We start from the raw sequence: 27,767 nt of genomic DNA, 5'->3' as shown, positions 1-27,767 counted from the left end.
TTATTACATACAATTGTAAATCAGTTCATTCTTGCATTTCTGCCTTACTAAACCTATCTGCTGTGGTTAAAGAAGATTAAAGAAGACCACAATTTACCATATTTCAACATGTGTCACAAAATTGATTTCAGGATTATGTTTCATGCCATGATTTAGGTATCCAAATATTTTCAAGAATTTTCTTATGCTACATGGTTTTTTCTAGAATCCAGTCTGCATATTCCGCCACTTTTGTAAAAACACCTGGTTGTTCTGGGCGAGCGCATCCTTCACCCCAGCTGGTAATGCCCACCACATACCAGATTTCCTCATGTTTGCATGATAGTGGCCCACCTGAGTCTCCCTGTATCACAGAAGAAAAAGACCGGATGTGCAAAAGATGGTTTTGGTTAGTATTTCTTTTACAAAGAAGGTCCGGATTCACCACAACATTACTCCCATTTCAGACCATTCTAAATCCATCCATTTCCATGGAATTGCACTGCATAACACAGGCCCAGATCCGCAAAGTTATTAGATGCTTAATTCCAACTCATTTCAATGGGAGGTAGGCACCTAAATGCCTTTGAAGATCTGGGCTACAGGAGTTTGTATCAGGCTCATGTGTTTCAGGAAAGTTAACTTCTACATATTTTTCATTCAGTTAGACAAATTTCTACATAACACTATCCAGCAGAGTTCCAACCAACATCTACATCTTCTTGTTTAAAGCCTAATGAAAATACACATTTGTATTTCTAGTTAGGGTTTCCTCTCCTTTATATGCTAGTGAGAGGAAAAAAGATGCCAATTTGCAGGCTTTTATCTTGTGATCTTGACCTTAACATCTCTTTGTCCTCAGCCTTTTGACTAAGGTCAAATGTAACATAAGCTTTCTATCTGGTTTGTCCTCTGTTAGGGAGACCATCTCCTCCCCACCGCTACTGTGCCAAAAAATCAGGTGCATTATTGTCCCTGCGTGTTAGCTGAAAAGGGTTCCATCTTTGTCTCACTTATCTATGCTTTTGGCAGATACAAGTGAGAATTTATGTTATAGCCATGTATATATCCATGCACCCATCTATTTCTTAATAGCTGATGCTATTTTTAAAGTGTTGCTACAAGATTGTAGCCAGTGATTAGAATGCATGATTGTGCACTTATCGTCCCATTACCTTACAAGCATCCTTTCCACCTTCTCTATAACCAGCACATATCATCTTGTCAGTTATTCTGTCCTGCTGGTATCTTGTCTGGCATTCTTCATTTGATATTAGAGGAATAGTAGCCTTCTGAAGAATATCTTGCACTTGATCTATAAGCAACACAACACATGGCTAAGATCACAGAAGTGTCAGTTGTATCAAAACAAGGAAAATAAAACTTTAGGAATCCCAACATAGAGTTATTACAAAGAGGGCACACTGAACAAGAGCCAACTCAACATGAACTTGCAAGTGGGCCAGATTCTGCTCAGATAACACAGTGTAAATACAGAGTAATGCCATGGATTGTTGCAGAGCCGGCACGGGATGGCAAGTTAAGGTACATCATCAGCCCCCATGGGAGAAGGGGTAAAGGTGAAGTATAGATGTTACATGTCACCATTTATAGGTGCCTCTGGTTGCCTGTCTAGCCACATACTAGGCTGCCCCTGGTCACTATTAGTGTGGCCTCTAGGTGTGATGCAACAGGCTATGGTGTGTGGCATGGCTATATCTTGAATTTACTATGCTGCTTGCTCTGGTACTGCTTAATGTTCTTTACACACGGCATATTGTCTGTCCCCACTGAGTACGTGTAAGTTCCTCCTCACCTCCCCCATATTGCTGCTAAGGTGCTGGATTGAGGCACCTGTTATCACCGGCTACTCACTGTGGATGCTGCACTCAGTGACACCCATGCCGACAATGCAGTTATGCACCATATTAATATCTACCCTGTTTTCCATATTTGCATCAACACACCATGTGGGCAACTGACTACTGTGCAATCCTTAGAACTCCCTATGTAGCTAACTGTGAATCCACTGTTCCCTGAGGATTTCAGGAGAGGGTCACTTGCAGACTGTAGTCCTGTTTTTGCAAGTAGCTGCGAGCACTGCATATTATTAATAATTATGTATTTGTATTACAGTAGCATCTAGATTCCCCAGCTGCAACAACTGTGGTGCTCAGACCCCAGCTATTTAAACACATGCAGATATGTGCATGCATTGAAACTGACAACAGTGATAGAGGCACTTATACGTTAGATTCCTTCTAATCTAATGACTATTTTATTTACGTAAATTCGTCAAATTTCACATTAAACATTAGCTCTCAAATCAGAGTAGGAAGGTGGGTGAAGGAGCGATCCCTATGTAATATTAGAACATATAAGATTTTAATATGTTATTGTTCAAAAGCAAGGTACAGGGCTATACAAACAAAACAAAGCTCAATCTTTTTGTTTCTGGGCTTGCTCTTTAGACAGACTGAGAGGGAAATATCTATTCTAGCTACATATTGTTGTCTAGATTAACGAACAGCTAGAAACTAAAAAATTATACTGGATTTCTGTACTTAACATACTAAAATCATGCATTTCAGATCAAGGTTGTATTCTCAAGCATTTTCATTTCTTAAATCACAGAATTAGGGTCTTTGTGAGTAACCTCTTGTGATTTTAGTCAATAAACTTAGAATTGTTTAATAAGTCTTTGATACTCACTTTTTATAATGGAGATTAAAAGAATTGGGGGCAATGCTGGGGTTATATTATAGTGGTTGCCTGATTGCAATAACTGTAACAAAGATCATGATAGAATTTTCTTTAAAAATACTCTAGCCCTGAATCTGATCATATATACGCCAATGTATAAGAATTGAAAGAAGAATGTGCAGCTAATAAAAATCAAAAGAGTTACAATATGTAAAATTTGAATAAGTGATATCAGAATCACACATTCATATCACATGCCTATAACTTTTTGGAAACTTCTACTTTGATACCAACACCTTCTTCTTTGGCAATTTCAACCCAAAGTGAATATTTTTTTAGCAAAAAATTTACTCCGCTTTTTTTAGCTGTAGATCAGTGAATTAAAAAAAAGGACCTGATTTTCAGTGAGGTCTCGGCCATACCTATATAATTCTGGCAAAGTGCAGCAGCAAGGTTGTCCAATAAGTAGCAAGACCCAGTTCAGAGGGGTTCTTTAAAAAAAAAAAAAAAAAGCTCAAATTTTTTAAATAATTTTTTAAAGGAATATATTCCGTAACATAACTCCAGCGGGCCCAGGTTCCTCCAACTGACCCTTCCTTACTCAACTCCCAGTCTCAACTGGAAGCTGGAGAGTTTTACAAAGGGCTCCCTTACCCAGAATAATTTGATAGGAAGAGAAGATCCTCCCCATCTCTCTGGGTGACTGACAGCTCAGCAGCCAATCAGCTCTTTTCCCCTCACTCTGGGTTCTACAAGAGTTTCACACCCATCATAATTATGTTCTGAGAGCCACTTATTTAAGATATCATCCCTCGCCCTATTTCCTGCCATGATATGGAGGTTTGCTAAAGTGCCTTGACTCAATAGGCTAGATTGTGAACCATCTCCTCACAATGGTATGGGGAAATATTCATGTGAATAACTGCTCACTAGGATGAGTAAGGGGTTCACAATCTAGCCCCATGTAAGAAAAATTACTAAAATATGTAAACATTTGAAGGACCAGGCCCTAAATGTAGAACAGGTATATGGATGCACTATGGAATGGATGGATATCCTATGGACCAACAAATTGGTATCATTTACCTCATTATCACATTTCCATCAGTGTATGTGACGTATATTTGTGACTTGTTGGGAATTCACTGAGAATACAATGTGAAGTGACACAACACAAGGAGTAAATTGCACACCCAGTTGTAACATCAGTAAGGCTTCTAGAAGACGTATATGTATAAATCTAAAGGGTCCTTGTATAATTTAGGAATAGTCTTATTCATGCACACTCATTCTGGTGGGAGCTCATATAAGTAAAATAGTGAGCAAATGACTGCCTTACGTGTAAAGTGAAACCTCAGTTCCTGTTCACAGGTATCAGCATGACATGGTCCTTGAAAATATAGGTATTCATGGGTTAAATATTTGTCTGTACCTTGTTCTTTTGTGTAACCCCATCCGATCACCTGGCAGTTGGTATAAATTGTGTTTGTTTCTTCTTTTGATGGCAAGCATATGGGACTTTGTAAATCTAAAATTTAATTAAAAATATTAGTTTAGTTAGAAGAAAGATTTAACCTTAAGGTTCTTTTTGTCCCCATTGAAGCCCTGATGCTATTCTTCTCCATAGGCTTCTCCCTCCAGACTGTACAGTGCCACCATGGTCCTGTCCAACGTGGACAGGGTGAGTCTCATAAGAACATAAGAACGGCCATATTGGGTCAGACCAAAGGTCCATCTAGCCCACTATCCTGTCTTCTGACAGTGGCCAATGCCAGGTGCCCCAGAGGGAAGGAGCAGAACAGGTAATCATCAAGTGATCCATCCCCTGTCGCCCATTCCCAGCTTCTGACTCCCCTCAGAACCCACAAGCTGTATATTCGAGTAAAGGAACCCTAGCTTCATCCACAGCAGTGCTGAGACCTACCATTAGGTCACCCTACGAAGCTTCCAAATTTAGAGAAATAATTTTATTATAATGTAATATTCTATGTACTAGTAAAATTCATAGGCTTATCAAGTTTCATTAAGGCGATGTCATATCCAGTTTCTGCGATCACATATTGAGGGTGAATAATAATCTCTTGGACTTTGAAGACAGGTGTATCCTCATTTATTTCTGATAGTTTTAAAATGCCAGCATAAACACGCCAAATGTTGGGATTCTCGAGACTAAAGGAAAAAGATAAACAAGCAATCTCAGGTTCAGAGAATTTCACTATTTTATATTGTTTGCAGGTGCCAATGTTTTCAGTTATCCTTGGGTGAACAGAAGCAAGCACTGATGCCATTCTTTCCATTGCTGCATTTTCATAGTGTCAAACTAAAAAGAGATTCAGCTTTTCCCTCTCCTCTGCTTTGCATGTCTCCTGTTCCTCTTCTCATTTATATTCCCATCTTCACATCAGCTTTCTCTCTCCTTTATATTCCCATTCTTTCTGATCCTTTTTCATCTTCTTTCTCTCTCTCCCTTCTGGTCTCTTTTTAGTCTCTTCTCTCCTTATTTTCCTTTCTAAGGGCCTGATCCAAGCCACACTGAAGTCAATGTGAGTCTTTTCATTGACTTCAGTGTGCCATTTTTTATTAGCCAAAATAGAATTGGAAATGTAAATTCCAGTAGAGTATATTCAAGGACTTATCTAATATAAAGATGACTCTTACCACTAAAAATTTTGCTGTAAATGTAGAGGAGAAAATGTAATTACATAGCGCTATATGAAAAATTCCAGTTCGTTTCTCTAGATTCAAATTTCATAGGAGTGCATGTACTAGTGACTTTGTATGAGATTATTTGATTTCAGTATTATATTATTAAGTCATTGTTAAAAGTTCAGTAAGTGCATAAATTAAGTAATATAAATTATCTTAAATTGATTTGCTACAGAAAGTTTATATGTGAACTGACAAATATCAGTTAACTAATTTTCCATCAACAGAATAAAGCTATTTTTCTTTTAATAGGGTGCCCTCTTCTCTTCTAAAATATTGGTAAGATTCTACTCCTATAAATAAACTTTTGATAACATGCATGTAAAGATAATCTTTACACTATTGGACTTGTCACTCTGAGCCAGAGTTTGACACCCTTAGGTAAGACTACTTGCAGAGTAAGGTGCCTGATTCTGAGGTCCATGTGACTAAAGGTAGCCATGTTACTGGATCAATGCTCTCCTTCTTTTGGGCCTGTCACCTGTCATCTCCTTCATGTTCAGCATGGTTCCCACAGCACTGGGGGCAGCATCCAGAGACAGCACTTTCATCAGTAACTGACAGGATGAGCTGCTTTTTTAAAATGTAGACAACACAATGAGGAGAAGGGAGCAGCTGAATGTCAGTTATGTATATCTGGTCTCCAAAATATTAATGGCTTCATGTGTACTCACAAACTTGTCAACCATTAAAGGTATGTATTGTATGTTTCTATGCACTCTAGCATTCAGTACTTGCTGGCCGCACTAAATTCCATGGTAGTTTTACAAATCACTAATAATTAGAACATAAAAATAACTGATTCATACAAAGAAGTTTTAGTGACTTAAATTGAAGCATTTCAAATGTAACATCCTAGTAATTATACTCTAGAGAGTAGTTCCAGCGTAAGTCCCTGTTTCCAGGACCTTTTAAACAGAGTAGAGCAGAATCTCTGAGGTGCTCCAGACCCTTGACACTACTCCAGGCAAACAGAATGGAAATTGACCAGATCTTGCCAGCTGAGAGTTCCCCTAGCATGGCAGAGTCCTCAATTAGCAAAGAGCTAGTTCCTATGTCTCACAGTCAGCGTTGGGGGATGTACTGTGGAAAGAAGAGTGCATGGATACAGTGCTGCTGTATTCTAGCTATTTTCAACTGGCAACCAGATGCCAGGGGCTATAACCAGCTGTCATAGATTAGAACAGATTAGAGCAATCCCAGAGATTAGCATACAGCTCATGTTCAACACTGTATGCAATTATTCAACACTTTATCTGTAGGCAAACTTTCTTAAACATGTCAAAGACACTAATCTCCATTCATGTCCAAGTCTTTGACAAATTTTGTCTTCAACAAAAGCCCTCAGAACACAACATCCTTTAGGGGGGGGGGAATAACTTGGTGAAAAATACATTTTTTTTCACACTCACTGTACAGTGGCCACACAAAACTTGACAACATTTTCCAGTGAAATTCACCTTTGAGCTGAAAACAAGCCTGAGAAATTTCAGTCTGTGGGGTTTTAAAAGACATTATAAATGACTGAAAATATTGGTACAGGAAGTGTCTTCTCATATGGGACAATAGTGCTGAGCTCCAGTTGTTGTGGAAACCAGAATTTTCTGCTTTAAAAATCTCATCTTTTGGTTTCATTAAAATAGTTGCTTCCTCCCTACTCCTCATTTTTACTATTTATATTTATTTTTTGTGAAAGACAGGTGTTAACTGAGACCTCACATGGTGTCAGAAAAATCTTACCCTATTTCATTCCTTTATGAGTAGTACTCACTTATCAATGCAATGCGCAGCTGTTAGAATCCACTGATTGCTGATAATTGACCCTCCACAGAGATGTCTCTGAGTAGATAACTTGACTTGCAAGCTCACTTGCCATGGCCATTCACCCCGGAAAGAATCTGTCCCTCCGACAACTCTGTCATCTGGTTTAGGTGGTTGCATACACACTATGGAAAGAATTAAAAGCCTGTACAGCTTTATTTAGCAGTTTGCATCCCAAAAGATCTGAAAGTGTTCTGCAAATGATATATGAACTATATGTCGGAAACATTTCACCCACCAGTGGAATTTCAGCCACGTCTGGAGCATCAGCTAAGTACTAAGAGGAAGAGTGACACCTACTGAATTCTGATCCCTTTATGAGTATGATCTCAGTGTAAATCTATTTTTTTTAAGACCATGCATATTATTTACCACTAAATTCTGCCACTCTTACTCTTGTGGAATAACATCTTGTGGGACTATTCATGGAAAAAGATACCATTTACGTGAGTAATGGTGGTAATTAGGTTTACTCATATTGATGTCAATGGAGCTATACACCATTGTGGAATTTTGCCCATTAACTTTGCACAGCTTTATTAAGTGAAACTTTTGCTTACCAGTGCTGGCTTTTCTTTTACATAACCTTAATGTGTAGCCAGAGATCCTTCCTTTCTCATACACTATTCCAGTTGGGGATCCATTTGAGGACATTCTCAAGTAGCATTTGCATTTACTGTAGATCAAATGAATATACAGATTAAATTATAATTTTTTACCTAATATACTTGCTGTATGACTTCTTCAGCAAACTTTAAAACATACAAAAAATTATCTTACCCTTCCTTGTTGCATGATTCTTGGAGTGGGAAATAAGTAAAAAACTGGCAGCGGATTGTGTCTGTGCAAATTTGCTGACAAGCTTTGTGTCCTTTAACATAGGTAACATTCAATTCATCTCCCAAAAAGTTTGTGTCCGTGTAAGTGCGGGAATGGCAGGCTGTAAGGCATTAACATTGCATATGTCAATAAATCAACATGTTCCCTGCACTGGTGTTCCATTCTCAGACTAATTTTCTATTGCTTATTAAAATTAATCATTTTAAATTGATGTGGGTTTTTATTGTAATGCATGCTTTACCAGGAAAAGATCTTTTGCAGTTTAGAAGACTAAAACCGGACATAGCATTTTCCCTTTCTACAGGTGCATCTGGTACCCCAGTTCTTGAGGTCTTAAGGAAACAAAGATTTCTAAAAAAAAAATTAAAAATAGTATTAAGTCACTGAACATGTCCTAACACTGATCTCCCAAACTAAATGCCCTGCAGTGTAGATCAAACTGTAAATTGCACAATCTGGCTCTAGGGAAATTAGACATTGTGTAAATTGGCATAGCACCGCGCTGTACCAGCTGAGGATCTGGCCTGTTATTACCAAGGTTTTGAAAAGCAGCAGCACTTCCAAGTCCTAGCAAGTGAAGCTCCTTATCTGTATTGTTTTACATTTCTGCAAAAATAATTCCATATAAAAAGACATTAAGAGAATGCTAAGGTTCCATGATTCGACATCTAAGGTGCTAGACATAAAAGTGGCCCCGACGATCAGTGCTGCCCCCTCTTGCCCCCTCCAGCACCTCCTGCCCACTGGCGGCCCCGCTGATCAGCTCTTCCCTCTTCCTTCCAGTGCCTTCCACACACCATGATCAGCTGATCAGTGTCAGGGGCAGGAAGAGGCAGGCATGGGGGGAGGCTTGGAAGAAGGGGTGGAGTGCAGGCAGAGCCTCGGGCAAAGCTAGGGTCAAGCACCCCCCGGGAACTGAGGAAGTTGTCGCCTATGACCTCAACATTCTTTCCACATAAGACTTTATGGGTATGTCTACACAGCCCACAGCAGAAATTTGCCCAGCCTGGACTCAGACTAGTGGGGCTTGTACTAGTGCTCTATAAATAGCTGTGTAGACAGTGCTTTGAAGTTGTGGCTCAGGATGGAGCTTGGGCTCTGAAGCCTAGAGAGAGGGGTTCAGAGCCTGAGCTTCAGATACCTGTTTTAAACGTTTAATAAGGATTCATCTTTTGATTATTTAGGAGAATTGGAAGTTTATTCCCTCTTTGATATGTATTTTCTGATTAACTTTTATTGTATGTGCCTCTAGATATGCAATTTCAATAACAGCCCCCTGTGCACATCGGAGGAAAGAATTTGGCCGTTTGAGAGATTAAATGTCCCCTTTGATACCATACACATATGAATAAAACATTTGTAAAGCTGTACTTTAGTGAGCATTCCCACAGCTATATTAGTAGAACTTTTATTGTTTGTTATTAAAAATGGACATAAGTATTTTTAATGCTTCTAATTAGAATTTTAAAAATTAACTGTCATATTCACCTTTGTGTTTCTACTTTCCATTCCCTGGTAAAAAATGTAAAGAATAAGCAGTTTGGATAATAAGTACAAATCGTTCGACATACAAAGCTATCGGGAGTGAAAACACTTGTAAGATCAGTTCCTGAAAATGTTATTTGTTGAAAAATGTCCATACGACAATCTGTATAAAAGAAGAAAAAAAATATCTAAACTCTAGTAATTTCTGATATCAGAATACTGAGATGCATTTATATACAAGCCTTATTAGTTTTCCTCTGTGTTTGAAGGATATCATAAGATTTTAATAAGAAATCATATTTTTATGAGCATCTTTAAAAAAGATCTCTCTTTGTGCTCCTTCATTCCTTCTTTCTTTTCTCATTTATTTCAAGAAGCAAAAGGAAAAAGACAAATATTTTTAGGGCTGTCAATTAATTGCAGTTAACTCAAGCGATTAACTCAAAAAAATTAATCGCGATTAATGGCACTTATAACAATAGAATACCAATTGAAATGTATTAAATATTTTGGATGTTTGTCTACATTTTCAATATTGATTTAAATTACAACACAGAATACAAAGTGCACAGTGCTCACTTTATATTATTATATTTTATTACAAATATATGCACTGTAAAAATGATAAACAAAAGAAATAGTCTTTTTCAATTCACCTCATACAAGTACTGAAGTGCAATCTCTTTATTGTGAAAGTGTAACTTACAAATGCAGATTTTTTTTGTTACATAACTGCACTTAAAAACAAAACAGTGTAAAACTTTAGAGCCTCCGAGTCCACTAAGTCCTACTTCTTATTCTGCCAATTGCTAAGACAAATAAGTTTGTTTACATTGACGGGAGATACTGCTGCCTGCTTCTTACTTACAATGTCACCTGAAAGTGAGAATAGGCATTCGCATGGCACTTTTGTAACCAGCGTTGCAAGGTATTTACATGCCAGATATGCTAAACATTTGTATGCCCCTTCATGCTTCGGCCCCCAGTCCAGATGACATGCTTCCATGCTGATGATGCTCGTTAAAAAATAATGCATCAATTAAATTTGTAACTGTAGTCCTTGGGGGGAGAATTGTATGTCTCCTGCTCTGTTTTACCTGCATACATTTCATGTTATAGCAGACTTGGACAATGACCCAGCATGTTAGTTTTAAGAACATTTTCACAGCAGATTTGACAAAATGCAAAGAAGGTACCGATGTGAGATTTCTAAAAATAGCTACAGCACTCGACCCAAGGTTTAAGAATCTGAAGTGCCTTCCAAAATCTGAGAGGGATGCAGTGTGGAGCATGCTTTTAGAAGTCTTAAAAGAGCAACACTCTGATGCGGAAACTACAGAACCCAAACCACCAAAAAAGAAAATCAACCTTCTTCTGACTCAGATGATGAAAATGAACATGCATCAGTCCACACTGCTTTGGATCGTTATCAAGCAGAACCCATCATCGGCATGGAAGCATGTCCTCTGGAGTGGTGGTTGAAGCATAAATATCTTGGAACGCCAGCTACAACAGTGCCGTGTGAATGCCTGTTCTCACTTTCAGGTAACATTGTAAACAAGAAGCAGGCAGCATTATTTCCTGTGTTGTAATTGAAATTAATATATTTGAAAATGTAGTAAACATCCAAAAATATTTAAAATAAATGGTATGCTATTGTTGTTTAACAGCACGATTAATCACGTGATTAATCACGATTCATTTTTTTAATCGCTTGACAGCCCTAATATTTTTCAAATGTATTTAGTAGTTTGATTTCAGCTGTGATAGCTACTTGTGATATCACAGCTACTGTAACTCATGCAATTCTTTTGATAAGATTTCAAATTGATCTCAATTTTTTCTCATACTTAAAAACATATTATATTGCCATATATTTTAGCCTCCCATCTATGATGGCCAAAACCAGTCAGTGTGATTCACTAAATGTCAATGGAATTTCTTCCATATCCATGTGTGTGTCTATCTAATATAAACTAAAACTGGACAATGTGAAAAGCCATTCCTTAGTTGCTACTGCTTTATGGCTGGTATGGGCACTGATACCTCTTAATATCTTCTCCCTTATTCACACCCCTATCCCATTTCCTCTTCATTATCTTCTGCACTTAGTGAGCAGGTGTCATCATTGCTCATATTAATATTGTAAAGAGTTGGATTACACTATTTTTGAGATCATTTCCTGAGAATATTTCTATAATGGGACTAGCAGAGTCTGATAAGACACTCTAATGCAGAAAAGGACAAATAACAGAAAGATCAAGAAATACAAAATGGCGTTACAATTATTGGAAGAGATTTCTCTTGAAGGAAGTTCTATGGCCTGTGTTATACAGGAGAGATGATCACAGAGATCTCTTCCGGCCTTGGAGTCTATGAATCTGTGAACTAAGATAATGCATGAAGAAGAAAAATGTCACAACTAAGATAGGAGAATGCCAGACAATATGAGGAGGATGAGAAAGATAAGAAAAGGATGAAGCAGGATGTTACAATTAAGTACAGGAGGGAATAATACCCAGAATCTGAGCCTACAGTCCTGAGAATTTTGCCTGGATAGTAGGAACAGGCTCAAATCATACATTAGGCTTAGCAACAGGATTCCCACATTTTACAGAAAATTTATTCTCTGGTCAGTTTTATGCTTGCTTTAAAGATCTTCAAGAGCTAGTCTACACTTCCGCGCTACATCGGCGCAGATGCACCTCTGCAGCGCATCTGGTGAAGATGCACTATGCCAACGGGAGAGTCCTCTCCCATCGGCATATTTACTCCACCTCAACGAGAGGCAGAAGCTATGTCGGGAGAGAGCAGCTCCTGCCTACATAGCGTGGTGTGGACACCGCTTTAAATCAATACAACTTGCGTCGCTCAGGGGGTAGCTTTTTCACACCATTGAGTGACGTAAGTTACATTGACTTAAGCAGTAGTGTAGCCAAGCCCCAAGTGTATACACTGCACATAATTTGAAGCAGCAAACTTTAGTCTTTTCCTGATCTTCTGACTTTTTTGGAATTTTATCTTACAATTTTTGTATCTATGATACAAAAGTAAAACACAAAAACAAAATTTTGAGATCTTCATCTCCAAAGGCATTTCCCACAGTGATGATAAGAGAGGAAAGTTAAAAGAGTCAGAACCTGTAATTTGAAGTTTACTGACATAGGCTACTAGCTACAGGTTCCAAAAAAGGAATGAGTTGATACTACTGTCTTTTTACGTTGTACATATAACACTTGTACACATGAGGTCTATATAGAATACCTTGTTATTCCATTTCCTTTCAATCTAAGTTAAATCAATAGAGATGTAAATAGTTACCTGTTTGAGAAAGTTGGCAGGGTTTTAATGAAAATCCAGATACAACATTATTAAGCAGTCTTATACTGGTTGGTGTTCCCATCCTGCTATTTTTCAAGAAGCATTTGTTACTGAATGTGGGGGGAAAAAACATATTTAGTAGGACAACAAACCAGATTCTTCAATTCAGGAAATCAACTTTGTGCTGCTCGAGTGGACTTAAACTTGGCAGAAATGGCCATCGGAGAATTCTCCCTGCGCAAGGTAGCTCTCGCACCAGCACAGTACACAACAGGCAGTGAGGGGTTTGGCAGAGCAGAGCCTCCCATACAACAACTGATTAGCTGAACGCTGTTTAGCTTGTAAGATCTGACAGGATCACAGCACAAATGGAGATATCCTATCTCCTAGAACTGGAAGGGACCTTGAAAGGTCATTGAGTCCAGCCCCCTGCCTTCACTAGCAGGACCATGTACTAATTTTGCCCCAAATCCTTAAGTGGCCCCCTCAAGAACTGAACTCACAACCCTGGGTTTAGCAGGCCAATGCTCAAACCACTGAGCTATCCCTCCCCTCACAACCACAGTATAACTACTAATCATGTAACTTCTCAGGTCCCAGTTTATGGTACCCTGTTTTATAACCACTTTCTAGAGCACTAACCAGAGCTTTGTGGGGTAGGCCTGTGAAACAGTGTTTTACTCCAGTCCTCAGCAATAAGTGACCCCTATTCACCCTGATTCACCACTATGCACTGAGCCTTCCCTGGGATTTTGGGGAAGATAAATAAGAGGATTCTTTATGGTGCATTTTAAATGAAATGTATGGGAAGGAGAGGAAGAATATTCAGCCAAATACTGGGGAAGAAGCGGAGCCCAGATACCTGGTCAAAATTGTCACCATTTTAAAAGTTTGCAAGGGACTTTGAGCCTAATAAATGGGGAAATTGAGAGCTACAGACCCACAGCTACTGCAGGATATGGTGTCCATTGGGGAACCTTAGCACTTTATATAGTAGCATTTTACAAGCATGAACTAATTAAACAGCATAATATCTCTTGCGTCTGATGAAGTGGGCATTCACCCACGAAAGCTTATGCTCCAATACTTCTGTTAATCTTAAAGGTGCCACAGGACCCTCTGTTGCTTTTTACAGATTCAGACTAACACGGCTACCCCTCTGATACTTGACACAATATTCCTGTTAGCAGAAAATTATTATTGTCTCTATTAAGTATCTGGTATAATATTGCCTTAAAAATGTAAGTTGGCAAATGAACACACTGACATATTGTGTTGGGGAATGAAAGCAATAAAACGTTATATTTAAAAGGTCCAACTTTCATGTAAATTTCTCAAAATATGCGATGGGGCAGAAAAATACAGAAGATATTTGCTAATAATGCAATTTGATTATTAGTAATTATTTTTATTATGGTAGTGTCTGTGACAAACATGGCAATTTCCTGCGATATCCTTGAAAAACCTTATTGTATTAAATGCAAAGTTTATGTATTTTTGTGGGCCAGGATTGTATGTAACCTTTCTAAGAGAGAGATGTGATATGAGGCTTGGGAGTTCAGAGGATTATACTGAAATTGTGCCAGACAAAAATGGATTTTTGGATAAATAAACTGAGTTTAAACTGACTTGGGGCCTTCCTTCTGATCCAGAAAATAGATAGGACCTTTTGTCCAAGGGGGGACCCCAACCCTTGCATCAAGGTTGGAAGGACTTGGTCTTCTAGGGCCCCATAAAACTAATGGGTGACCGCTGGTAAGCTTTTTAGCACGTGTATAAGTTCTTTTATTATTTTTAATATGTTTTTTCTGTAATGCTTTTACCTTACAAATAAATGTGCTAGCTTAGAAAAAAGCTGTGTGATAACTTGTAACTGCTTGCAATTACTCTGTTCATAGCCTCTGGAGAGGAAGCAAAGTACAGACACTGGTCTGCTTAGGCAGTCTGGCTTGCTGGGAATATCACAGTGTAGGCATGGAACTATGCATCCTGGAAAAAACCCAGTGAGGAGTGTGAGAGGTGCAGGTTGCTACTCAAGAGGACAGTGGAGGAGAAGGCACCTAGAGTGGGTGACCTTGGTGGACCACAGGGAGGAATATAGGTGCAGTTGCCCTGACCTGTGACAATGCCTATGGGACAGCCAAGAACAGGAACTTATTGTGCTGTTCAAATATAGAGTAATAGGATAGGAATAGAATATTTGTCAAAGTTTTCTGTAGAGCATCAGAAGTTGTATTATTATCATTGAAACTTAACTTACATTTTTAAATATACCAGCAAAGAAACAATAGCATAAACGTTAATCATAGTAACAATAATGGCAATAATATAGTAGTAATCAATAATAATTTTAAAATTCATCATAGGTTCCTGATCTTGCACTGAGCTGAATGCATGTGGATCCTTTTAACCACTGAGGTCAGTGGGACAATGTTCAGGTGCTGTGCAGATGGAGCTTAGTGAAGGATCAGGGACATAGCTTCCTCAATTGCTTTTTCTATTAAATAAAACAAAATACTCTAGTAATAAGATTAGAATTTAACAATATCCCCATTTTAACAACAACAATTACACCTCTCTCTTATCTAGCACTTGTCATCCAGAGATCTCAGAATACTTTACAAGAGAATGAAGTATCATTATCCCCATTTCACAGATGGGAACACTGAAAAAGAGGGGTGGCAATAACTTGTAATTAACTAGAGAATGATAGCCCATATCACTTGAAATCTTTACATCTCCCCTGCATTTTAGACTCTCCAGTACTGTAATACCAAGCTTCCCTTTGCATCCAGGAACAAATCCAAGTTAAACCACTACAGACCTTTTCCTACCAATAAGTCTAGACCTGATTTGAATAGGAAAAGGATATATTTGTGATTAATGTCTACATTTCAAAGAGAACAATGCAATGTAAATGCTATTTCCTTAGCTTCCCTTTTCTTAAATTTTGTCTATGAATTACAGTGCTAAGCCATACTGCTGTTCAGTTAGAAGAGTCAAAATGTTATTTACCGAAAGTCTGCACTGTGAAATGCTCCTGAAGCATACGTAAAAAATTGACAGTTGTAGTCATTGGTGCATCTCTTTTGACACTGTTGATAGCTGTCAGCAGTAGTTATATTATAATTTGTCCCTTGCATATCCAATCCTGTATGGACATCCATGCTGCAAGCTGGGGAATACAAACAAACTACTATTCTGAAGACATTCGGTATTAGAAGTGCCAAAGATACAGCAGTTCACCTGAAGCAACCTTACTCACTTGATTCTGCTGCTCTTATACACTTGAGTAGCACCTTACTTTGTACATAGCCCCATTCATAACACTGGGATTGCAGACAGAGTCAGGTGCTACTTGATACAAGTAAGAGTGGCAGAATCTGGTCTTAAAGATGCATCTGTGTCTTTGCAAGAGGAGAGAGCTGAGGACAGTCAGATCACTGAGTCACCATGATGGGATTTCAGCCATGTGGCAGCTCACATTGATACATCAGAGTTTGTCTTTCTACTTTCAAAATTCACAAAGCATAAATCAGCTCTTTTAACAGGCAAATTCTGTCCTCAGACACAATAGCCAACTCCCGTTGGAGTCCATAGGAGTTGTTCACATGCATCCAAAGGGAGAATTTTGACCAAAGAAATTGAAATAAATCTTCCCCCAGTAGATGGAGGTTTTACTTTTTACATTTTGGGGCACTGGGTTGTATTCACCCAGCACATTTGTCAGCTAGCCAGAGCTGTTTCCTTATCATGAATAGAAAGGGCCAGATTTTGATTTGAACTACACTAGCCTGATTCCAGAATAACTCCAGAGGCATTAATTAGAATGAACAGCAGGAAAAATGTCCTTATAGCAAGATCTATTAGACTTGGCAAAAGCAATTTAGAACTATGAATATGAGTTAAATAACTCTGGCATCAGTACATAATTCAACAAAAAAGGACTTCAAGATAGTAGTGAATGCTCTATCAGATGAGTGCCTGTAAGAGGTGAGATGCTGAATTTTGAATAAGCTGCAGCCTAGTGGTATATAATAGGCCCCATTTAACCTTGATGTAAGCAGGCATCTCTCCAATGAAGAAAATAGAGTTGTGCCCTGTTTGGCCAGGCTCTGCTTGGCCCAATATCAGCAAGGGGTTCCTAAAAGAAATAACTGCAAAAAATATAATCTCGCATGTGCCACGAAAGCATTTATGAATCATGCCAAATCTGTTTTGCTGAGCACTGGTCTCAGCTTGGTGACATCTTGATGATAGTATGAAGAAGTTTTAATAATGGATTTAAAACATGCATCCATTGATATGTCTTAGATATGGCACACTGACTCCCAGACTGGGTTAAATATTTAAAGATTAACTCAGTAATGAATTATCAAAGGGCATCATCAAGGTGGGAGCATCACACAGCAACAACAGAGAGCCAATACTGTGTGCTTCTGTTTTGATTGACATATTCTCCATAGAGCTATAGGGCATGCATTGCCAAATATCTCATAAGCAACTGGATGGAGTAAAAATGACAATAGAGCACTCAGATGGAGAAGCAAGATATATCTGAGAATAATCTGGAGAGCTACAGCACAGAAGTGCAGAATGCTCCACCTTGTGATTAAACCAAGTGGAAGAATAAGGTTGAACTAATAGGATTTCCTTGCTGCTTTGTTGTTGGGAATCTAGAAGTCAGGGAGATGGGATTCAAAAAGAAGCTAGGAAAGGAATTGTCAGTTGTTATTGAAAAGAGTTCCCATGAAGTGATTATCCACCATGGTTATCTTTCTGGTTCCTCTTTTAGTCCATTCTAGCTCTTTGAAATATTTGCTGTGTATCACACGGTGTAAAATAGATTCAGTTGCACAATAGATGAATAACCATATCTTACCCCTGATTTGTGTGTTACATTGTTTTAAGGAATGTCCAGAGATTGCACCTGCCATGCCCACCTTTGGCAATATTTCAGTATCACTGTCTTTCAAGAAGCAGGTAAACCTGTATTTAAAAAGCAGTGTTAGGTAAAATTAACCTCCAAAGCCCAGACGCAAGGGAAATAGCTTGTGTTCAGTGTTATGTTTCTATTCTCAAAGAGCAAAATGTGCTTTCAGGGCCAGCTCCTCAGCCCCATTTTAGCCCCTTCTGGTGCAAGAAGAATTAAAACTGCCTTAAGGCAGCAGTTATGGAGTCCCCTAACCTAGCCCTTCCTGACCCCTTCCAGCATAAAGGGTGTTCTGGGGTAAGGAAATCTAGGCATTCCCAAATTCCCCAGCATCATTATATCCAGGCACCAAATGCTTCCAGATTTAAAATTTTAGGGCTGGATCATGCTGTGTAGTCAATGCTCCATTTTTGGCAATTACTATTCATGTGGGGACTCCAGGAGGCCATGTGGCTCATGGAGGCAAAATACCTCTAGAATAACTCATTCTGTGTGGTGGGGTCTAACCATAATCCTTTTTGCTATATCTCTGGGACACATGATGGGTTAGATATGGGAAGGGAGTATCTAAAGAAGATGTATACAGTAAGATGAGTAAGCCTTTAACAACACACAGCAGATCTGAAGGAGTGCACGAGTGGTTTCCTTTCCTGAAGCTTCCAAAGGTTTGGGAAATGCTGATTTAGATGATCATGTCAAAAGAAATGAGAGTGTGTTACCCAAAGCAACCTGTTCTTCTACTGTGAGAGCCACCATTGTGTTCTTCCTTTAAGCACATTTCAGCATTTCCTATGTAATAATATTACATTGATGGAGTGGTGCTGAGTGCCTAAAATACATTACACATCCGTAGCACAGAAAAATCTGCTTCTGTTACAGAGACATGGTATGTTACCTTTTGGCAGGATCTTTAGTCCACGTTGCTGGAAGGTAGGTGAACAACAGACACCTAGGATGGTAAGTACACACTATTCGACAGTAATCAAGGTTTGGTGTGAAAACTGTAGACACATCTCCTCCTTGGAAGTATGTATTTTCATAGATCTGAGTTATACATTCTGATATAGAATAGTGAAATGCATTAGTTTGTGTTACTGCAGGTGGTAAATCTCACAATATGTTGACCAGATGAGGACTAAGGCAGGGTCCCGGAGCTAGATTCTCAGGTAGTGGAAATCTGCATAACTCCAGTGGGCTCCAACTTTTGATGGACCCTCTATTTCCTCTTAATCCATCCAGGATCTAGCTTTACCTGCTTTATACCAAGGAACAAAACACTCTCTAAACACAAAATTAAATACTGAACTTGAAGCGAAGTGAAAAAGTAAAAGTTTAGGAACTGTAGAGAACCTAAAGAGCGATAATATAATCTCAAATGTATAGGCACACATCATCAAGCATGTATTAACTCTCCTACAGCAAAACACATCCACATAGCTTGTATGTGTGAATAATAGAATAAAGGCTGTAGTGATCTGTTCATATGTTTCAAAGAAGGGTTAGGTGCTAAATCTGAGGGCAGGTCTACACTACCAGCTAAGTTTATCTAACTTACGTTACTGGGGGTGTGAAAAAACATACCCTGGTGCGATGCAAGTTAGATCGACCTAAGCACTGTCTACACTGGCGCTAGGTTGGCAGGAAACGCTTTCCCACTGACATAGCTTCTGCCTCTCATGGAGGTGGAGTAATTATGCTGACAGGAAAGCGCTCTCCCCGTCAGCATACAGCAGCGCAGCAGCGCCAATGTAGTGCTTCTAGCGTAGATCTGCCCTCAGTTTTAAAACACACACAATGCAGGTTTAGAGATGCATACACTATGCTGCTAGTTGTTTTGCCATCTGGAGTGTTAAGAAGTGTTACTATGTATATCCATGTGTATATATAAGAGGGTTTTGCTCAGGATGCAGTTCTACTATTAAAAGAAAAAATGGATAAAGGGAAATTATTCTATTCTATATGGACTGGGAGGAAATTCCAGTGAAATATATTTACTAAATTGATTACCGTTATTGATTACTCTGTTATTTGACAGCCTTCGCACTGAATTGAAAACCATGTCCAAAACACTTAAACAAAATTTAAAAATTAAATATATTTAAGCTTAACCCTTTTAAAAATGCTCATCGCAGTTAAACTCTTAATCCTTTCCAGGACTTTAAAACCATTTTTATCCCCTAACATATTAAATGTAGGACCCATTAATACAAATTATTATAAAATATATTTTAGGTATATCAGTGAAAATACATATTTTAAAGGAATTCAATGGGTTAGGATCCAAGCTATTTTGGTTATTTGCAAGATTTTCACAATTTGTCAAAAAATAAGTGTATCTCTTTGTTTATGCAAAAAAGCATTTTATAAATATAGAATGTGACTATGATGTGTGTGTGTGTATTTACTAGTTTTCTCAAAATATCAAAATGCATTATTATCACTAGAACTTATTTACATAAGCTTTAATCGTGACAACAAAAGGAATGCCATTTGCTACAATTTGAAACATTTAACATAGTAAATACATTTTTAAAATAGTACAAGTTATCTGATGATTCAGATGCTCAGTAACTTATTTACCTTTTTGTAAGACTACAGAAGAAGTTAAGAATTTAGTATTCTGATTTTGGGGTGCTCTAATTTAGTAGGGGGCATTGCTTCCACAACCTTTTGACAAAGTGCAAAGTCTTTAGTTTTCTAGAGCTTCCACTCCAAATAATACATTTATTAAAATGTTAGATGAATCTGTCAGTCTGTTCTTGTTAAATACTCTATTAGCTAACTCCATCCTGTGTGAAAATAGATAATTCATTAGGAAGCATAAAACTGTAGTTGATATTTCTCCTAACTTATTGGCATAGTGCTCATTGTGGAAACATGATGGAATGTTTGCCAATCAAATGAAGTAAATCATTAACATATGCTGACATTGAAAAATGTACACAAGAGTTTTACTTTCCTCTGATTGCTACCTTTCAGCTATTTCAACAGAACCATAATGCACAGTAAGATAAATGGTTTTAGAGTTATTCAGACTTCTTACAATAGACTTTTCCATTTAATAATAAGCAGATGTTATAAGGATGCTACTGAACTGTTTCCTCAGCTATTTTTTTTTAAAAGCATAATAGTGTCACAGAAAATAAATGTGTAAAACTGAAGCTTTTTAAAAGTATGTTGCTGATTTTTAGGCCAAGTTTCTCTCTTCAATATGGCTGCTTGGCTGAACCGTTCTTAAACTGTACCCTTTCCCCTACCTGCTAGCACTGGGGAGTGGCCAGGGGAAAGGAGACTTGTCCGTAGCTTCCTCACACCCTGGAAAGCCACAGCAGTCTCCTGCTCCTGCTATGCAGACCCCTTGACAGCCAGCACAAGTTACAGCAGCTTTACATTGCTCTAACTTACACTGGGTGACTGGCCAGGAGGAAAGTCAGCCCATGATCATGGGAGCAAAAGAGGTGGCTTAGAGCCCCTACCCACAGGAATTGTGCTATGCACTCTTCAGTTGCAGCAAAGAATCTTGGCCCTAATGTTCTGGGCTAGATATACTTGGTCTGATTCTAATCTCACTTGCACTGGTTCATAATAGAGTTATACTGGAGTTACTCCTAATTTACATCAGTGTAACAGAGTAGAATCAGGCCAGGCTGTACAATCTTTATTAACATGATTTCAAGTGGTATTCAATGGGATTGCTCATTGAATAGGGTACTACTCAATGTGGGGTAAGAGTATCAGAATCTAGGACCCTCAGTTTGCATGCAAGTATTTAAACTGTCATACATATTATTCCCCTTACTCTTACTTTTTTAAAAGAGTTATATTACTCTGTGTGCACATTTTAGGAAGTATGCATAAACTTACCACTGTAAACCGAAGTGAATAAGAAAATGAAATTAAAGGTCTGATAAATCCAAGCCATCCTAAAAAATAAATACATCAAAATGTTTCTTTAGGATATAATTAACATGTGATGAAATTAATCTTAAAGAGTGGTAGAGCTACACATTATTGGGTGATTTATGTGCTGTCAGACAGTCATTTAGATAACATGCAAAGTCACAGGATACAATTGGAATGACCGTGCTGGTATATACAATAGCATGCATTAGCAGCAGAAGTTTCATACGGTGTTTATGACTGCAAGAATGAATTACATTTACAAACTCTGCTCAGCTCTCCAATGGAGTTACCCTGGATTTTCACTTGATTAAACTGAGAGCCAAACTGGCCTGCTAATTATACATTTCAGTATTACCAATATGACCATCTCCTGCTAGTCATTTATTTCCAAATGGTTTTTAATCTAAACAGCTGCTAGCAACCAGGTAGGCATTGCATTCATCCTTAGTATTTTAGCAAAATATGAATGCTTACAAAATGAATCTTAAATTCTTCACTTCTAAAAATTTTATGCTGCAAATTTTAGGAGCAGCAAATGAATGTTTATGTCAGCAATATAACACAACCCATAACCAGATCAACATGCATTGTGTAGTGGATACTGCCAATCTTTTATTTGATAGCAATTAAAATAATGGAAGTTATTTACCTGAAAGCACAATAGCTGCACATATGTGAGTAGTTCTGGCTGGTTGGATAATGCGTGTGCTCTGCTAGGGTAAAAACCAGCACTTCCAATTGTGTTAAATATTTTGCATGCAATGTTTGCCTGACTTGAATATTTACTTTTAATGGGTACTCACAATGTCAACATTGTTTCTGTCTTTGGGCCAGATCCTTAGCTAGTGTAAAGTGGTAGCACTCCAGTGAAGTCAATGTAGCTACAGCAGTTTACACCTGCTGAGGATCTGACCCTTTGTTTTTAATAAATGTCTAATCCCTGTTTTACAATAGTCAAATCTGCTTCTGCTTAATGTGGGGCCCTGCACAAACTAGTGAAGATTTATGTTTAAGGAAATCTTCAGGGCATAGGCAAAAAAGAATCCCCCTTCCTCTGTCCTATTCTTCCCTCCTTGCCCATGCCCCAAGAAATAGGCCTGATCTCTCCTCACTTATATCAGTATGAATCTTACAATTATATCATTTGTGTGTTAGTGAAATGGTGACTCAAGCCCAAGTGAGTTACACTGGTGTAAATCTGGTGTAATTGAGGAGAGACTCAAGTCTGATGTTTCTTTCCTTTTATCACAAATTCCTGAAGTGCTGCATTTAGCAAGTGGAAACCAATACTCTTTTCAGTTAGGGGGACTGCAGTCTGCTGTCTCTAACATATATTCAAATTCCTAATTTTCAAAAGGCTCTCCATCAGCTACCCCACCTGTGTCTCCAAACTCAATTTTCCCTACAGTTTTTCTCACTTGTTATGCCTCCCAACATCCTCTTTCTTAACCACTTCCTTACTATTGGCTTCTTCTGCATTGGGACCTTTTCATTTCTCCCTGTGGTTGATACTGATTCTACTATCTCTGTGTCCAGTGCCTTTCCTTTCCTTCGCTAATTTAGCCCTGTAACAAGACACGTGGCCTTTTATGAACAGACCACAGGTGTGCAGCGCTATTCTGTTTCACCCAAAACAATGGCATTCTGGAGGCTGTACATCCCAGAGGGACCATTGGATTCTAGGCTATGGGAAGAAATAACCTATTATCCCTAGCCTACTCTGCCACAGACTCCCTGTTTGGTCTTGGCTGCCCTAACCTTTGGTTTATAGAATGATTCTTGCTCTTACTCTCTGGCCCAATGAATCAGGCAGAGGAGGGATTTGACCAACAGCCTCCCACACGCTGGGTCAGTGGTACCACTTCTTCTGGTTGCGCTTTGTGCAGAGCCCAATCCGGTTGGCATGCTCTGAGACACCTACCAAACTGGGGGCCCCCAGGCAAGATAGGTGTGGGAATGCAGAGTTTCAGAATTCTGCTAGGGCTTGGGCATGAGCTATATGCTGGGCATCAGGACTGAGGCAGCACTCTTAATGCTCACCTGCAGAAAGTTAAGTGTCTAGGGAGTTTAGGCACCTACAGGGTTAGCAGAACCCTAGCAGGGGTTTTGAGGAGCTCACTTTTGGATTTAAGTGCCTTACATGGAAGTTAGGCACCTAAATCCCTTTGTGGATCTAGCCGTTAGCCTCTCTGTGCATCAGTCCCCATCCATAAAATGAGAATAGCAGTACTTTCCTGCTTCCCAGGGGTATGTGAGGATAAATAGATTAAAAGATTGTAAGGCACTCAGATACTATTGTAATGGGAGTTATACAAGTACCATAGATAAAAATGCTGGGAAACGGGGCCAGAATACAAATAAGCTCCTTTTTCGTCAGAACAAGGAGATACGTGGAAGGAGCAGGAGCTCTGCCTTGCTCCACTCACAGACAAAAGGATAAAGAACCCAAGAGAGGCACTGGGTGGCCCTGTGAAAGCCTAGGAAGAGAACTGTTGGATTTATTTATCAGTGGAAATATTGTTGACTGAGAATTTTGTATTGGAAGCCCAGTACGGGAGAAAGTTTGAACAAGGTGAAGGAACGGCCTTGGGCAAAGAGGCAGAGTGGGCTTGAGGCCCGGAATGGGCATCTGCATATTTAGCTGCCCAAGTTTCTTCCCATCGTGTCCAGTTCCACCATGAGGAGAAAAAAGCCTGTACCCTAGGTAAAGACTGAGAAAGATTTATTTTTTTACCTTGTTAACATGGAAGGGGTGGAGGTTTTGGTTTAGCTGGATGACTAAACTACCCAACCAGCAAGAGGGAAGCTGAGGCAATGGCTGCAAGCACTAAGCCACTGCAACACCTTTTTCTAGTTTACAAACCTTTGAATTGACTAAATGGAATTCTGTGTCACAGGTATTCAGTGAATAATTTCTGTGTACAAATTTCATCCCAAGCATTGTGCAATTTAGCTATTTACTGGTCTCTGTTTTTGGTGTGTGATTGGTCATATAAGCCATGCAGTATTGTTTCCTGTTCCTGACAGGGTGACTAAAACTTTTAAACATAAAATAATAAACAGTGTGAATAAAGTATTTCTGGCACAAATTTTTGAAAGAATGATGATTTGTGCTAAAAAACATTAAACTTTCAACTATTCAGATATTAACATTTTCACAAAACCTCAGCACCTGTCTGAATACAACAGCAAGCTGAACTTGCTATTTTTGTTCATGAAATTATTTACAAGCCACTTTTTGAATTATTCAACCAGCTCTAGGATGTGACCTCTGAATTTTATATTAGAAACAATTAATCTTCTCTGAGTCTTTCATGGACATCTTTCAATTCCTGGCTTGCACACCCATACACACAGTATGTATGTACTTGTATTTGCATTTCTCAAAGACATTTGTAATTAGAAAAATATTAAAAATCATTGCATTAACTGTCACAGTACAAACAGATTGAATATTTTGTTTTATTGATCTAGGGAGCAATGTAGCAAATTCAACATTTTATAAACAAATTCACAACACTGTAAGGCAACAACGTATTAAGTGTCCCTCTTTTGCATTTTTAATCTCTCCATTTTGTAACATCACCACTATGTTTTCACATGGAAACGTACACTGTGTAATATTTCTTCAGTTTAAAATATCTTTAATAAAAACTTTATTGAAAAATAATGTATATTGTGCAGATAGCTACAAATAGACCAAGGTTAGGTACATTAAATACATTACCAATATTTCCTATATGAAAGTATTGTAAGGTGGGGGATTCCAACAATTGGGAGAGGGGTCCCAGGTCCCAGCCACACACCTCTGCACAAACACCAACCCTCTCTCCTACAGGGATCTGAGTTAGCCCCTGGAATATGAACTACACTTAACAATAGAACAACACTTATCTAACCCAAGCAAACCAGGAGTAGAACTAGGTCAGGATCTCTAGCAGGGGTTATACAGACTTTCTTGCCCTGATAGAGCCACAGCTCCTCCCCCACTGGCTGGCTAGACACACACAGACTCTCAGCCCCATGCCAATGCACTCCCACCCCTTCCCCTTTGGGCCAGTCCAACCTGTGAGCTCAGAATAGTGGTCTCAACTGTCCTGTGAACTCCAGGCTGTGCATTTATGAAAGTCCCCTTTTGCAAGCAATTGGCTCCCCTTCAAGCAGCTCCAGGTTCAGTCTCTCTCTCTCTCTGCCCCAGCTCAGGGATACTGCTTGCTGGCCAGCTTCTTCTTTATTCTTTCTCTAAATCTTCCCAGGCTGATGAACCATCCCACTTCCTGTCTGCTCATTGGCTCAAACCCTTTCAGAGTTAATTCGGTGTCCTTGTTTTTGAGGAGCACTCCCCCCACAGCCAATCAGGTTTGTGCTGCATGGAGTTGGGGAGAGAAAGAAGAGCTTTCTGCCCAGCCCCACAGTACACAATCATCATAAACTGCCATGATATTTCACTTCTGTGTCAGCTCTTTGTCCACCCTGTGAGAATAGCAGCAATTTATGGCTGTGGGTCAAATTCTATTCTCAATTACTAGATGTAGCACCAACTGACTCAAGTAGGATTTGGACCAGGAGTTGGATCTCATAGCAGACTTTGACCCTGAATGTCAAATTGTTACAATTATTTGTGCTGGGAACCAAAATTCTCATTTTGTGCACAGGCCAGGCAAACACAGATCCACCTTGTGCTGGTGTAACTGCTCTATTAAGGGAGGTAGCTCAGCACCCAGGCTACCTCGATTTTCTTCTTCTCCTAAGGAAAGAAGCCCATCTACTGATTGCTTTTGTGAGCCAAGTGCCAGAAACTGAACAAAAAATCCATTCTAATAATTTATAACCATTTGTAAAGGACTTCAGTATCATTTAAAGTACAAAAACAACAAGGAGTCTGGTGGCACCTTAAAGACTAACACATTTATTTGGGCATAAGCTTTCGTGGGTAAAAACCTCACTTCTTCAGATGCATCGTTTTTACCCACGAAAGCTTATGCCCAAATAAATCTGTTAGTCTTTAAGGTGCCACCAGACTCCTTGTTGTTTTTGTAGATACAGACTAACACGGCTACCCCCTGATATTTAAAGTACAGAGGTTTACATAAATCTCAACCAGATTTGACTGTTAGCTGAATGTATTATATCATACTGTATAAGTTATGTTACAAATTAATCTAATCAATAACATTAAAAGATAACTGTGAAAAACACATGCATTGTGGAAAATATATTTTTCTCCCTTCAGTAGGCACACTGGAAGTCATTTGTGAAATTCTCCCCTCATTCACACAGAGATAACTCTATTGAAGCCAGTAAAACTGCTCTGCTTTAAGTGAGAGGAGAGTTTGGGACATGCCATAAATTGCAGAATGAACTCAATAACAACAAAAAACAATGTTGGATGAATAATCACTAAATATACTGAACCAGATCCTGAGCTGGTGAAAACTCACACAGCAACACTGTAGACCATAGAGCTAAGTTGATTCACACCAGCTGAGGATCTGGCTCATTCTTTTCAGGTAGCTCCAAATTCACATAAAGTTTTCTACATTTAGCCTGTCAAGGCTACAGTTCCATGCAAGAACTATAGTTGTCTGATTTCTCTCACATAAGCTATGGAGTTGTCCACCAAAAATATTCTAATGAAGACTGTAACAGTACCTTGTGTTGGCAATTAAGAGACTATGGATGGAAGACCACCTTCATACCCTCACCCTTGGGAGAGTGGAAGCTGGACATGTCCTGCAACTTTTCCTCAAGGGTGAGAAGTCAGTCAGCTGACCATTTCATGGAGCAACATGAATGGTGGTCTCAGAGAAAGTGATGTAAAGTGCCAAGACAATGGTTAGTAAGGATATAAGATGTTCAAATGTCAACGCTACTTTCTGAGACATCCTGCCATCTGAATGGGAGGGAAAGATCATATCCTGAGATAAATATTTATAGTACAAAAGGCCTAGAGATTCTGAAATATTTTGATATATTTACAATTCTGTTAAATCTTTTTGTGTCATCAAAGATCAGTGAACTACAGGATACTGCTGAGCACATGTTTTAGGATCTAAAATCATTGTGAGCTTTCTTC

The 27,767-nt window shown here is 38.8% G+C and overlaps 1 protein-coding gene across 1 annotated transcript; it reads right to left on the bottom strand.

Annotated features, from left to right (window-relative positions):
* Positions 1-187: 187 nt before the first annotated feature.
* Positions 188-22,363, bottom strand: KLKB1 (kallikrein B1). Its single transcript, XM_065405181.1, has 15 exons — positions 22,341-22,363; positions 21,653-21,711; positions 18,684-18,846; positions 17,738-17,844; positions 15,871-16,030; positions 12,856-12,965; positions 9,538-9,697; positions 8,291-8,400; positions 7,990-8,149; positions 7,770-7,885; positions 7,160-7,334; positions 4,676-4,851; positions 4,115-4,210; positions 1,155-1,294; positions 188-343 (listed from the first exon to the last, which is right to left on the bottom strand). The coding sequence occupies exons 1-15, from the start codon at positions 22,361-22,363 to the stop codon at positions 188-190; spliced, it is 1,911 nt and encodes a 636-aa protein (XP_065261253.1).
* Positions 22,364-27,767: the final 5,404 nt, after the last annotated feature.

This window comes from Emys orbicularis, chromosome 5, assembly GCF_028017835.1.
Source record: "Emys orbicularis isolate rEmyOrb1 chromosome 5, rEmyOrb1.hap1, whole genome shotgun sequence".
NCBI lineage: Eukaryota > Metazoa > Chordata > Testudines > Emydidae > Emys > Emys orbicularis.
Note: the sequence above shows the minus strand (reverse complement) of the source record. Positions and strands in the feature narration are given on the sequence as shown.